Source organism: Sinocyclocheilus anshuiensis, unplaced genomic scaffold (assembly GCF_001515605.1).
Source record: "Sinocyclocheilus anshuiensis isolate Anshui unplaced genomic scaffold, SAMN03320099.WGS_v1.1 scaffold145, whole genome shotgun sequence".
NCBI lineage: Eukaryota > Metazoa > Chordata > Actinopteri > Cypriniformes > Cyprinidae > Sinocyclocheilus > Sinocyclocheilus anshuiensis.
The window spans coordinates 189,948-205,322 of NW_015537973.1; the positions used below are offsets into that span (position 1 = coordinate 189,948).

Genomic DNA, 15,375 nt, shown 5'->3' on the forward strand with positions numbered 1-15,375 from the left:
CTGAGAAGTACATAAAAAGTAGACTAAAAGTATACTTTCCTATTTTTAATTTAAAAGAAGTATACTAATAGCACACTTGAATAAACTTATTTTTCGTAAGGGTTAGCACTGCTATATAAAACATCATCATGGCCCAGTGAGTTTCAATGATATTCAAGTACAGTTGCTGTATCAGCTTATGAAGGTGCCTGTTTGCAGTACTGATAGAAGCCTTCCTGCACTTAGACCCCATATTGATAATGGCCCATTTTGCTCAGCATAGACATATAGGTTGCATAATGGACAGTGATGTAGTCAGCCAGGAACTTTGTTTTATACAAGCTTGTTGTTCTAATCGACCTTCTTGAGATCACACTGCCAGGGCACATAATGAAAAAGTATCCAAAATAGCTTCAATTTATTTAAGGCTGGTAAAGCAGACTTGAACCCAAGGCTTACGTAGGCTTTTATGTTCACACAAGCAATCGCATTTTCCCCTGAGTCCGACCACCCACATTGTGATATTTCGGGCGTAGAAAGTTCAAGGGATATTTGGCTCTCAATCCCACCGCTGTCCCCCACACCCTCTCCTGCATAGCTGTCAGTATCGCATCTGAAGGAAAGTGAGGCGAGTTTGTCATTTGGGAGAAGGTTACGACACAGCGGCAGGAGTTCTGTCGGAGAAACGCAAAGATCGAGGGAGAAAACGAAGGCAAACCTCAGGAGAGGGTTCGTAATTCCTCCTGATGCTTCCCGAGCTTAGGTTGACTGTAGACAGTCAGGCAGGCTGTGCCTCACCAAGCGCTGGTGTTTCCTTTGGGGCCCCCCTCCCAGCCGAGGGGGGAGGTGGAGAACTGCAATCCCACCCCATCAAAGTGCTCTCTCTTAAACACTCACGTACACACACACGTACACACACACACACACAGCAATTCTCCACAGGAAAAGCTAGAGACAGAATGCGCAGCCCCTTCACAGCAGCTCTGGTGCGTCGTGGCGTCCAAATGGGATCCTGCTACACTTTGATAGTTGGTTAATTACTCATATGATACCACACAGATGTCTGGGGGGCTCTAGCCGAATATTCGTCTCACTAACTCACTGACTGACTGACTGACGGGATCCTGGGGAAGGCAGACATTTAAGGAGCGGTAGGTGAAAAACCAGGAGGCATTTATAATTCATAAGTGTAGCAGTTTACGTGCCGTTAAAGATCCCTTTAGTGCCTAGCTGATGCTAAACTGAGATGCTACTTGAAGGGCTGTCTACTAAATAGTTCCTTGTGTACCAGGTGGTGGCGGGGACTTTGAACAGGAAACACATCTTGGCTCAGAAGTGTTCCTTTGCTGTCAAGATAATGAAAGGGGGTTTCAAATGATTCCAAACAAGATGAGAGTTGATTAACTTTTCTCACTTGTGATTCTCCTGTACGAATAGGCTATGTTTGTTATGGATTTATTTAACTTATCTGAAAGACATTCAAATCATTTCTTTGTTATTAACAATAGAAAAATAGACATTTTAATGTTCTTCTCAGCATAAGTGATTTAATTAGTCAAAATACGAAGCTTTAGGTTATTGGAAAATTTGGTAACACTATAAAATAAGGTCCTGTTAGTTCATTTGTTACGGCATTTATTTACCTTTGTTAACATCACAACTGTTCATGTTAGCTTATATCCATTATGAAATACTAACATATGCAACTTTTGATTTTAATAATGTATTAAATTTTGAAATTAACATTAATATTAATAAATAATTTATACGTTTTTTTCATTGTTAGTTCATGTCAACTAATTAAGTTAACTAATATTAACAAACGGAGACTTATTGTTACCAAAAATATATCTGATTGATTTAAAACCTTGTAATTGTTATTAAGCAGTGGTCTGTTCTTGATTTCCCATTTTTATTAAGTTTGGGGAAACTGCCCTTATGAATGCCAAATGCAAACCAGAGCGGGAATGCGTGTTGAGGAAACCAAGCCGTGCAACGGGCGCATTTTAAAAATTACAAATGAAAAGACAAAAGCTTGATGCTGTGCCACTAGCACCATGCCAGCACTGATGGGTACTTGCCGGGAATGATAGGAAAGGCAACGTCTCGTCCCCGTAGCATGACAGTAACTCGTACTGGCACTCTCCATCTGTGCTCCTCCACTAAATCCCTTTTGAAGTTTTGCAGATCTAGTGTTACATGTTTAAGTAATTCTCTTTGATTTTGTTTTATTCTGAGGCCTGCGTCGTATGTCTCTTTATCTTGTGTACTTGAGCTGCGACAAACTGAACTCTAACTTGCTTTATGACATGGATGTGGTTTTGATGTCCATCCTGTTGTTTCTTATCCCACAGCTGTGCTAAATAGCCATAATCAGGCTCATATCACCTCATCTGGAAATCAAAGAGCGAACTGCGTTCTGCAATGGGCATTATGACGCTACGTTTGTTTTTGCTAATGGCCGTCCTGGCCACAGTTGGAATATGTCACATTAATGGAACAGAGGAAGTCCTTCAAGACTTTACTACATCCAAAATCAATGTGCATAAAAGTTTCCAGCCCACAACCAGAAAAACCCTGCTGAATAACAATACCAGAATGAAGGGGCCTCCAGCCTGCAAGGACCCCACTTCCATCAAGCACTATTTTAAGTATATTAACACAATTATTTCCTGTGCTGTGTTTGTGGTGGGAATGGTGGGTAATGCCACCTTGCTGAGGATTATTTACCAAAACAAGTGTATGAGGAATGGACCCAATGCCCTCATCGCCAGCCTGGCTCTTGGAGACCTCCTCTACATCACCATAGACATCCCTATCAATGTCTACAAGGTAGGCACAGATCGGTTTCTTCATTATTTTCAGTTGGAAGGAAGCATGACATCATGTTGCTCTCAAAGGCTACTTTTCACAAAGCCTATAGAGAACAATACAAAAGAGAGTACTCGAGCGCAGGAAGGGAGAATGAGCTGGTAGAGGAAGTTGGGAGGGGGCTTAGATGCACCGGGCAGGGGCGTATAATTATATATGGTCATCCAGAGTTTATCTCTAGGGCCGTCCTATTATGGTTAGTGAGGTTTTCGTGATGAGTGCAGCAGGGATATGGCCTGATAAAATAAACAGGGGACTGAAGGGCTGCCATCCAAATGAATAGCCCTGTTCTGACTAGTGCTTCATCACTAGCCAAAGTCACTTGTCTGATTTTCGGCTCATCAGTGAACACAGTACTTGACAGTGAACAGAGGCCTGTGTTAGCAGATGGGTCAATGATTTTAATGTATTTATTCAAAAACAGATGAAATATGCAATTCAGACATAGAATGTCTTCAGTAAATTCAGCATATTTTGAATTTCTGTATTAAAAGTATGCTCCAAAAATGTCAAGGACATACAACCGTCCTGATATTGTAATTAAGAAACTAGCCTCATAAAAAAAAAAAAAAATCAAATTATTAAAAAGTATTTTGGCATCATCTATTATGATTTTTTATGGGATAAAATAAAGAACATTTCAACAAAACTGCTTTGTTGCTTAATAAAAAGTCTTGTGTAGCAATCTTTAAAAAACACGTGGTCCAAACAACAAGCAAAAAAAAAATAAAATAAACATAAAACAGGAAATGATATCATACAGGACCCCTGCATATCCTCATGACTGTGTGACAAGGTATAATTATCCAAAAAATGTAAGATAATTTAACTTTTTATGACAAAGCACAGTTACTTCACGTTGTAAAATGTCATGTAGTGTGACCCCCCAAAATGTACTGACATTTATGAATGAATAATAATAATAAAGAAAGATATTTAAAAGGGGGAAAACAATCACATGTATTCAAAAGTGTACAAAATGTTATTTACTTTATGTAAATTTTTAAATGTAATTTTATTTATTTTTGTGAATACATTTGATGGATACACCACATTACATTTTAGAGTGTTTTTTTTTATGTTTTTTTTTTTAACAAACATGAATACAAAGAGTGCATTTCTAAAAACTTGAAAACAATGTTAAAACTCTTAAAACAATGTTTTAAACAAGAGTGTTTTTTTTCTTTATCTCTTGTACTCTCATTCCTATCTGAAGTCTGTCTTCACAATTTATAAAGTTAAAACGCTCTCTGAAATGAGTTTAGCACTGAATGTTTGTCTTCCAATTTTCAGCATCCATAAAGTCAGCTATTATGTTTTACAAAATTTATTTTGAGAGACACTTCAACAGGATATTGGGTGGAGATGTCAGATGAACATACTCAGATGAGTTTTGAGATCAGAGATCTCGAGTGTTGCTTTATTAGGATGGAAGGTGTCAAGTGAAAGTTCATGTGAAAAAACATCAATATTTTAAAACAGAAGTGTGATATTTAGCATGACTTGTTTTGTGACGCACAGACTCGTGTGCACTCCAGACCACTGACTTCCAATATACATCAAATACACATACAAACACACTTCTCCAGCTGTGCCACTGATTAAACTCTGCACTCCTCATACAAGCAGGGCCAGGATACACGTGAGGAGCTTCCTTTCTAAACCTGAGCATAATCTACATACTTTTCCTGTTTAACAAAAGGCAAGGTCCTCTCAGAGAACATTGTCAAGGCCACTTAAATGATGAGACTTCGCAGAAGTCCAAACCAACAAAGAAAAAAAACCTTCTGATGACGCAAATGTCATTACAAAAAAGGGGTACACTTCAAAAAAGGAGACAGGAGGTTTTTGTTTTCAACACTACTGGAGTCTTGCAAGGTGAGGAAAAGAAAAAGTATACAACGACCAAGGAAGTGCCTGGGCTGATATACAAGCAACCATTGAAACGGCTCTTTAGCCATTTCATCAAGACAAGATGTGTGCCCGTAAGGCCAAAGACGGGAACAGAGAGTAAAAGCAAAAAATCTGCTATTTATTTAAGTGAATTCCAGAAATCTAGTCTGCTTCAATTATGGTTAAACATCTCCATTTCTTTCTTTCTTTATAAATAAATGTCCAGACATAAGCACTTAAAATAAGTGAGAACATGTTGCTCAGTTCATCCACATTTAATTCATCTTAATGCATTGTATTCTACTAGAGTGAGCGATTAGCTTGTGGGTCATATGGCTGAGGAATCCTAGTCATGAATGACACTATTTTTCTTGCAGCTACTTCTCACAAAATGGCCATTTGATGACAGCTCTTTTGGACTCTTCCTGTGTAAACTGGTGCCTTTCCTCCAGAAAGCATCTGTTGGGATTACAGTACTCAATCTGTGTGCTTTGAGTGTGGACAGGTAAATCACAGCTTCACTATTTTGATGTCAAAGTGTACATGATAAAAAAATTGCTGACATACTGTATAATTATATCTATAATCTAAAACAGTGGTTCTTGACAGACCTGTTTCAGGTCTCAATCAGATGTGTTTGATTAGTGAGACATTGAAAATGTTGGGGGAGCTCCAGAAATGGGTTCAAAGCAAAACAAAACAAACCAAAGCAAAGCAAAGCAAAACAAAGAAAAACAAAACAAAACAAAACACACAAAAAACAAAACAAAGCAAGGCAAAGAAAAACAAAACAAAACAAAGCAAAACAACAAAACAAAACAAAGCAAACAACAAAACAAAACAAAAAACAAATACAAAGTTGAAATACTGACCACTTTCATTGTTTTGTTATTCTAAACCTCATTCACTTTTTGCCTTTTATAATTTTTCTTCAGATGCAGTTTTTCTTCAGAAACTCATATATAATCTAATAAAATAAGGCTTGAAAGACCTTTTGCCCACAAAACCTTCTCTAATTTGACCTTTAAACTTCAGTCGGTAAATCTTAAAGGTTCAGGTTCAGATTTCACTGCTGATGTCTAAAAGTCAGGGATAGATAAAGGTCAGAAGCTAGGTTTATGGTTTTTGACCAAGTCCCGTTTTAATCTTTTACTCATCTACCTACTCTACCTACCAAGCTATTTTGACTGATTTAGTCATTATAATAAAAAAAAAATTCATACCTTTCCCACAATATTTGTCTTAGTAATACTAACTAAATGCTACGTAATGTGAAATCAATCTGCAATTGCATCGATTTTTATTCTGACACAAAATGCAAAGTGGTCATTTGTCAAGTAACTTCAATTCTTAAATTCTAAAGTTTTGTGTGAGCCAAAAAATAAATAAATAAATAAATAATCTCTTGGTATTTTTAACAAAACAAAACAAAAAACACAAAATATACTGACAACTTTCAGTGTTTTGCTATTCTAAAGCTCATTTTGGAAACGTTTTGCGTTTTCTAATTTATCATCATTCTCACAGTTTTTCTTCAGATGGAGTTTTTCTCCAGAAATTCATATATAAGCTAAGAAAATAAAGCTTGCAAACTCTTTTGCCCACAAAAAAAACAACAACAAAAAAAACCCTTGGTATTTTTTTAAAGCTGTATTTCCTGTATCATCTTGATCAGGGTGGTTCCCATGAAAACTATCTCAGGAAAGCATTTGCTGGTGGTTTAGGGGAAAAGGCGGGACGTTAACTTGTCAAGTTTTTGTATGAATCAGGTCACTTCCTCCAGTTTATAAGGTCAGCACTAATGGGCACCTCTCATTAGAAAGTATTTTCCTCATTAGGAGGCAGAAGCCACCTGCCCACCTCAGTTTAATCACTACCATAAAGAAGAAGAACGAATGGCAATCTTGTCGTACGATTATAAAATAAAACTAAATTAAGACATTATCTTTTGGCCAAGTTAAATAGCCAAAACCTCAAAAAATAAATAAATAAAAAAAAAATAAAACAATGAAATTAAATTAATTTACCTTTTGACAGATTACCTCAACATAATGTGAGCTCCTTCTGATTTAAAAAAAACAAACAAAAAAAAAAAACAGACAATATGATATTCTTTCAGACAATATTATTCTTTCTTTTCTCTCTCTCTCTGGATGACGTTTCATTGTCATCCAGCACTATAAAAGCAAATCTGAGCCACAAATGCCTAGCAGCCTGTCGCAATTTTGAAAGAATGAATCACTTGAATCAAACGTCTGGCCTTAATTTCACAACAGCACGGCCGCTTTTAATTAGTTTGTGAATCATGCCGAGGAAATGTTCAGCACATCTCGTCCGATTCGTGTTCCCCATGTTGTGTGAGCTTACATATCATGTCTTTCTCATCTGTCTGAGTGTTGGCAAAGTGGATACATCTCCACTTAGTGAAATATAAATGCCCCATTGTTGTTCAACAGGAATATTCAAATGGATCATAAAAAAAATATATAGTTACGTATAAAATCTTGATGCACCGTTTTACAGAAAAACCCACAAGAGAAAAGATATTAATGAAACAAACAAGCAAACATGACTTTGAGCAAAGGGAAACAAGCAGCCAGGCAAACCAATGACTTTATCCAAACAAACAGCTGAAGTATATCTGTGAACATTTTAGTAATATTAATATTAAAATGCAAAGCAGTCTTTTCATTAATCTTAGATCAACCTTTAAGCATATTGTAGCTATAAACCAGTAGCTCAATGTTGCCACAGCTGCACAGCGGCTTTCCCACGCGATAGGAATCTGATCAGTCAAGCTTCACAGGTGTTGACGTAAAAAAAAAGATGGTGTTGAAGACTCCACATTCTTTTCTGAGGTCATTCACAGAAATTTTTAGTGCACATGAAGTGGAGCTTCAACGATATGTATTTGTTTTGAAACAGATGAGCAGTCGTCTGAGAGTTTTGTTAACGGTTGTACCTTTTGTGGCTCAGGTACAGGGCTGTAGCGTCCTGGAGCAGAGTGCAGGGGGTCGGCATTCCCCTCTTCACTGCCATTGAGATCTTCTCCATCTGGGTCATGTCCATCATCTTGGCTGTGCCAGAGGCAGTGGTCTTCAACATGGTCACCTTTACCTACAAGAACCAAACCTACCGCACTTGCATGCTCAAGCCTGAAACTGACTTCATGATGGTACGTTCCAACCGGATGGATGTCATGCAGACATCTTTTCCCCTCATTCACATAAACACTCCAACACTTTGTAAAAAACAGTGCATCCTGTCCGGTTGACCCCGAGCAGGATGCTATGCACTATTTCTGTGATCTTTTCCAAACTTTGATCCTGGGAACAACATTTTGCGTAAATAACAGACAATACAGGAGGATAAGCGTAAAAACCTTCGAGTTTTCTTCAGTTGCTCCGTGCAGGCGATATCTGGAGATTTCTTTCTCTTTGTTCATTCCAAAGAAGTAAATTGATAACAGACCATGAGTGCAATTACAAGCTGATGTATCTCTCTCAAGCAGAGCCATATGTGTGGATGAGAAACTCTCATATGATCATTTAAACCGAGTAGGGTGATCAGGACACAACGCAAAATTATTTTCTCCTAAAAGAAAGAAAAAAAAAACTACTAAAAGAAGTTTCCACTACTTTGCATGGACTAGTTAGCTAATATACCACAGTTCAAAAGTTTGGGGTCAGTAATATTTTTACTGAACTCAGCTAAATTTCTTATTAGAGTAGTGTATAACGTATTTAGCTAGGATTTAGTCTCTTTATCATTATCATGTCTTTATTTTTCTTACTGGTTCAATGCTCTTCTGGCTTCTCAACATCCATCAAAGGACTAAGCTCACCATTAAATCAATGCTGAGATCTTCTGAGGCCATTTTTGCTACTTTTACTCCTGCAAATGAACTAGTTGGCATTAAAAAAATGTTTTTATCATATAAAAAGGAATTTAAAAATTGTTGTCACAACTCAGCCCTTTGCTAATCTAATTTCATGACACATTAACTGTGTTTGTTTACTGTAGATGTAATGGATACTGTATGTGCTTTATCTTCTCTCAGTTTTATGTAAATTGGAAAGACTGGTGGTTATTTAGCTTTTACTTCTGTGTGCCACTGGCCTGCACAGCTATTTTCTACACCCTCATGACATGTGAAATGCTCAACCGCAGAAATGGAAGCCTTCGGATAGTTCTCAGCGAACACCTTAAACAGGTAAGAAGTCATCCTTAATACTAATGATAATATAAACTTCCAAGTCTGTATGATAAAAACATACTACTAATACTGAACAGTACAAGTTTTTGCATTTACACGGTATTATTGTCTTTATGAACACTTACATGATATCATGGCATACATTTTAGCCTTTCTTGTATGCACTATTGTGGGTAAAGCCTTTGAGTTTAATGTGAGAGTATATTATATAATGCTGAATATACTGCTGTTCTAATGGCTTGTTTATGCTCTGCAGCGGCGTGAAGTGGCTAAAGCAGTCTTCTGTTTAGTGCTGATCTTTGCTCTTTGCTGGTTCCCTCTTCATCTCAGTAGACTGTTGAAGAAAATGGTTTATGCTCCAAATGATGAAAGACGTTGTGACCTACTAAAGTGAGTGAGCCTTTGCCAATTTTGACTCTTAACATTGAGTGGACTGATTTATCTTATACCTTACATACTTGTGCTGCTTGTGCATAAGGTATTTTTTTCTGACGTAAAAGTTACAGCTTGTACTCTAAAGTGTTTATACAGTTGTGCTCATAAGTTTACATACCCCTTGGAGACTGTAAGATTTGTAGCATTAAAAAAACATAATGCTATATGTTAAAAAGTAAATAAAATCATCAAAAGTAAATATTTTAAATCACACACACACACACACACACACACACATATTTAGCACTGCTTGTATCCTAATTTACACAAGTTTACAACCCCTTTTTTCTTGCCTTCCTATCATATAGATCACATAAGGCTATAGCTAATGATGCTCAAGGTGTTTTTATGATCTTTCTTAGTTAAAAAAAAAATTATTATGCAAAGGGTATGTAAACTCAGAAACAGAATTGGATACGCAACGAAACTAAATGAGTGTCCAAACTTTCAGCTTCCTGTTGATCATGGATTATTTTGGCATTAACTTGGCCACTGTGAACTCCTGCATCAACCCCATCATCCTCTATTTTGTGAGCAAGAAGTTCAAGAATTGCTTTAAGGTGAGTTTAAAATGGCTTGCTTCCTTCATTTGCCTGCCATTGCAAACAGACTCTCACAGAACGACTGTTCCTAAACGTATTTCCTTGCATCTTCACAAAATCTGAAAACAGAACAAAATCTGCAACAGAACAATCTATCAGCAAATTATGCTTGAATTACAGAGACAGATGTTTAGGGTCCTGTGAGTCATTCTCAGAGAGAGGTAAGCCATGCCCGGCCCATACATGAGCGAAGTTTACCGACAATGATGTCAGACCCTAAGTGGGCTCCTTCTGAGTAATGAGGATGATCCCAAAGATACAGTGCAGCTGAAGTGGTTGTGAGACAAAGCAAAACAACAACAACAACAACTCACAAGTTCATGGGCCTAAATACAAGAAAATGTACGATTTGTGCAAGAGATGGTGTGGATCCAAAAGAAATATTCAGAGTTTATTTACTATGGGCCAAACTTAGAGCTGCAGATAAGAAATACTGATTTATTGCAAGTCATTCACGTCTAATACAATACAATGTGTACTACTTAAAATCTAAACCAGGCTCATTAGAAAAATGTCCCTGTAGCAACATTTCTGTAAAATAATATTACAGCAGATTGCTTCTTGCATGTTTCATGGAACTTTCAAATGGAAATGCCCAGTGAGTGGCGCTAAACAGCATGTTCAAGCGTGTCTCTGAAACAGATGTATGTAAATCTATCAACTTTTTATTCTGTTGGCACTTCTATGCATCACAGCAGTTTGAAAATGTAATGTCCAGTGAATGGCGCTAAAAGCCTAATGCTTTATCGTGTTCGAAAATAACATACCCCCTACCCTAATTTTAACAGTGTTAACAAAAGTAAACGTTAGATAAAAATGCATTTGCTAAAGCAACCATTATGCCATTTTAGCTTTCTTTTATAATTCTTTAAGCTGTTTTATCGGGTGTCGTGACTTGTATTTTATGTCACTCATATCCGAGTATTCTGAATCACAAATGCAATGCTGTACCAGGTGAGCTATCGAGCAAGTTTACTATGTCAGAAAAGCCATACATTTGGAGCTGGTAATGTAATACAACATTAAAAGGTATTGGTTTACAAATCATGCACTCATGTTGGTATAATCAAATGATTTTTCTTTGTTCTTTATCATTGCAGTCATGCTTGTGCTGTTGGTGTTACACCAAGAACCAGGTGTCCAGCTCAGGCCCAATGAACGGCACTAGCATTCAGTGCAAAAACCATGAGCCCGGCAACCTCAATACCGACAGAAGCCTCCGCAAATACAGCGACTGAGAGGTGAAAGACTCACTACAGTCAGCCTACATGCTTAAAACGCATTATAGAAGCGGACATCATCCCGTGTCAAACTTTGAGGTGGAAAACATTGTAACAATTCATATTCATCCTGTGCTCTGCGCAGTATCAGGCTGTTTTTATATATAGCATCAGACCAGACAATGGACCTGATATATTTAAAGACTCCCGTAGACCTACAGCAGCTGTCCCCAGACTTTCAAAGGGTTGTTTTGAAGTGAGCTGTGTGAGAAGTGGTGGGAGTGAAGACCAACAGCAACAGGATGCAGCTGAACCTAACAGCTACAAATTAACCCTCATCAGGAGCTTGACATGTTTTCCTTATGAAAACGCTTAAATATGAAGCTCTGGATCGTCACTGTCCGACGTGAAAGGAAGTTACCGAAAGGAAGAGTGAAGTGGTCAATCTGTGTTTTCTGTGTTCCTACCTACGAGCTTTGCCAAAGAAACTCCCAGCATGTCTTTATTTAGTTGTTAAAGGGGTCATAAGATGCGATTTATATTTTTCCTTTCTCTTTGGAGTGTTACTAGCTCTTGGAGCATAAAGAAGATCTGTAAAGTTGCAAAGACTAAAGTCTCAAATCCAAAGAGATATTCTTTATAAAAGTTAAGAGAAAATCTACGCGTTTCAGAAAGGCGGGGCATAGAGGAGAAACAATGTAATTGTTGTAAAAATACTGAACAATAATGTACAGTATGTGGAAAATAATGTTTTTTGAACCTTAAACCGCATAAACACATTTCATTACACCAAATACACAAAATAATGTTATTTTTAGCAACATCATATGACCCCTTTAAGTGAATCATAATGTGCGCTGGACGTCACCTGTTTATTTAGTTTAGGAAGATAATGTAGACAAGCCTTTGTTTTTGAATGCCAAATTAAGTTTATTGTGTATATGCTTGTTTAAGATGAAAATGTAAGCTCAGAATTAAATTAAAAATCAAAACATGAACATAAGACAGCAATTGTGAAATGAACCAGCTGGAATCAGTTCCAGCAATAAGGAGGCAAATGAAACTTGACCTTGCTGGGATTTAAGAGTAATTTCTAGGAATGCATCCAACAAATGCTGTTTTATAGGGTAAAGAAAAAAAAATGAGCATAAGGGCGCGGGAAAAGGGGCCTTTCTGTAATCAAAACAAAAACGCCCAAGAGATACAAACATATCTTTGCCTTTTTTTTGTTTGACACTGTGAATTTTTTGTGAAGAGAACTCATACATGCTATTAACCTTGCATACATTAATATTATTAATATTTAATAGCCTCAGTATTTGTATATCATCTGTATTTTAAGTTGAAATATTTCTTGTTGTAGGTTGCAGGAAAAAAGTTCGGGGTCAGTAAGATTCTTCATTTAATTTTTTTTTTTTCAATGTTTTTCTTCAGGAAATAAAGATGCATGAAACTGATCAAAAGAAACAGTAAAAACATTCAAAATGTTATAAAAGATTTCTATTTCAAATAAATACTGAACTTTACATTTCAGCTGAAAATTACATTTTTAAACATATTCAAATAAAGGGCTGTTTGATAATTTAATACTATTTCACAAAATTACTGTTTCTACTGTATTTCTGATCAAACAAATGCAGCTTTTTCTAAAAACAAACTACAAAAAAATCTTACTGGCCCCACATTTTTGAAAGGTAATATATATGGAATTTTATGAAATTCATTTTCTTCTTAATGTAATTTGAAACTAATATGAATGCAATTATACACATTCTGACAGAGACCTATATGGGTCTTGATAATTTTGCGTGCTGGTGAATATAAAAAAGAAAAGGTAATTTTTGTAATGGAATTTGATGTCACAGATTATCCTTATGTTAGTAAGGTTCTCACTTAACATACTGTTGTACATTTATAATATATATAAATTTAAACGTATTATAGCACTATAACAACCAAACAGCTGTTTACTCTATATGCAGTACAGTGATTAAACTATAGATTATTTTACATATCATGAATGACTGGTTAAAAGAACACTTTTTTTTTCTCATAGATTGTTATAGCATCAGTTAAATTTTCTAGATAAGCTGCTACTTATTTTTAAGAGTATTGGACCAGATATTGATTCTACCACTTAAAGCAATGTTATCTTATCTCTAAGTGTAATGGAGTTTCAGTGTTAAAAGAAGAAAGGTGCCTTGTGACAGCTGTCTGTTTTTGCCCTGGGAAGAAGCTCCAATTTGGGAGTGATTTGTGATGTACTTTGACCCACCAGGCAACACGGCCCCTCTGGGTCATCTGTGTCAACCCAGAGGATGTGAACAGGGCATACTACAGGATTAGATGTAAACTGTGGAGCTATTACCATCATCTGTCTGCAATGTCAGTCTAGAAAGTGTTTATTTGAACAAAAGTACCATTGGTTTGGACAAATAAATGTGTTTTTGATTTGCTTGTGTGGATTTTTCTGAGTAAATAAAGAAGTGTATATAATGGAGATGATGCTTATTTATAAGCACAATAGATAAATTGTTGGTCTGCTCTCAGACATGATTCCTCTGAAAAATAACATTATTTGTTTAATGCAGAGTTATATGCACTAACAGTTACAAAATTCTATTATTTATCATGCTAATCTTTTTTTTTTTTTTGACTGATATAAAGGTATTACAACACAATGTTCTAAGCTGAATATAAACCTACTCCACCAGCCAAAACAAGCATGGACTTAATAATTTACTATGAAAATGTCTTTTTTTTTTTAAGACATTCTTTATCACACATGAAATTAGATATTGAATTTGGAAGAAAGAGACAAGTCTGCTTTGAGACTCTCGTCAAATTATTCAAATCACATTAATGTGAAAATATATGACTTATCATCTGAGGTCTGAGATATTCTTTCTCATGCACATGAAACTGCCTTCAGGGAGAAGGAGGAATGGTTTTAGGAATTTGGTGGGAACCTCTGGGCTTGCCAAGGAAGAAGCAAATGAAGCTCAAAGGCAACAAAAAAGGCAAAAATAAAAAAAATAAATACTTGTGAGTGCAATATACACATCACTCAAACATTTACAAAAATTCATACATCACTCTGCTGCTGTATTTCATTAAATTTGGTGAATTAAAAAAACTTGTTTTTCAGGATGTATGTGCTTTTTTGTGCAAGGAAATACAATTTTAAGTATTTATTCACTAAAAATCCTCCTTATACCTTAGGCTTTACTCTTTTAAAAAGTATAATATAATACAACATAGTATAATACATATAATAAATATAATATAATACTTACTTTATCCTGCCTTCAGTTAAGGTCTCTCAACAAAGCACATATGTTCTAAGGAAAAACAGCATTATATTGTAGCTCTCCAAGGCCAAACGCCACCATTACAAGCAAACATAGATAAGCTCTGGCTGTATCCTAAGGTTTATTCTTAAGACTGTGCTCTGCCATGAATTATATTAATAACACATTTCTGATATTACATACCACCACTGATATTATACTTAAAAAGGTAAGAAACCAACGGCATTTGGATCAAATCTGTGGATAAATTGGTCTAACTTAACTGTGAGAACATGCAGTGCAGTCACCTCTATTTATGAGCATGAGGTAACCTTATCTGTCACGCAAGAGATTTCAAAACCATCCAGAAATGTATGCGATGACTGAGCGCCAAAAAACTAATACAAAGTAGTGAGAACGGTTACACATATTAAGCTTTGTTCATCACATAAAAGCATGTAATGGTTATTTTCTAAGAGTATTTGATTTAATTGACTGCTACTGAGGATTGGATAGAATCATTTGTGCACAATTTCTGTCATAAATCTTTGGCCAGATGTTTGAGATTAAGAAATAATCAAACATATATTTTCTCTTTTTTTCTGTCCTGAGGGTATCCATCTGGAATGACACCAATTCATGAAGATCAAAATTCACACATGTACAAAGACATAAAGCCATGAACCACGTTCCAGGAACTCTCTTCATTTAGCCCAACATGTACTGACGTCTAAATTACACCCAAACCAACACAGAAGCAGAACTCTCCTGCTGGGAGTCACATGAGATGTTAACTATGGACGTCACTCAGTGTTTAAACTTTAAACGTGTATCCAATTTTCTCAAACACACCGCCTGTTTGTCTTCCC

General features: G+C 36.2%; 1 protein-coding gene across 1 annotated transcript; it reads left to right on the forward strand.

Moving 5' to 3' along the window:
• Positions 1 to 911: 911 nt before the first annotated feature.
• On the forward strand, positions 912 to 11,787 carry ednraa (endothelin receptor type Aa). Its single transcript, XM_016463415.1, has 8 exons — positions 912 to 1,130; positions 2,334 to 2,811; positions 5,121 to 5,248; positions 7,720 to 7,918; positions 8,804 to 8,956; positions 9,216 to 9,349; positions 9,846 to 9,954; positions 11,097 to 11,787. The coding sequence occupies exons 2-8, from the start codon at positions 2,404 to 2,406 to the stop codon at positions 11,232 to 11,234; spliced, it is 1,269 nt and encodes a 422-aa protein (XP_016318901.1). The 5' UTR covers positions 912 to 1,130; positions 2,334 to 2,403; the 3' UTR covers positions 11,235 to 11,787.
• Positions 11,788 to 15,375: the final 3,588 nt, after the last annotated feature.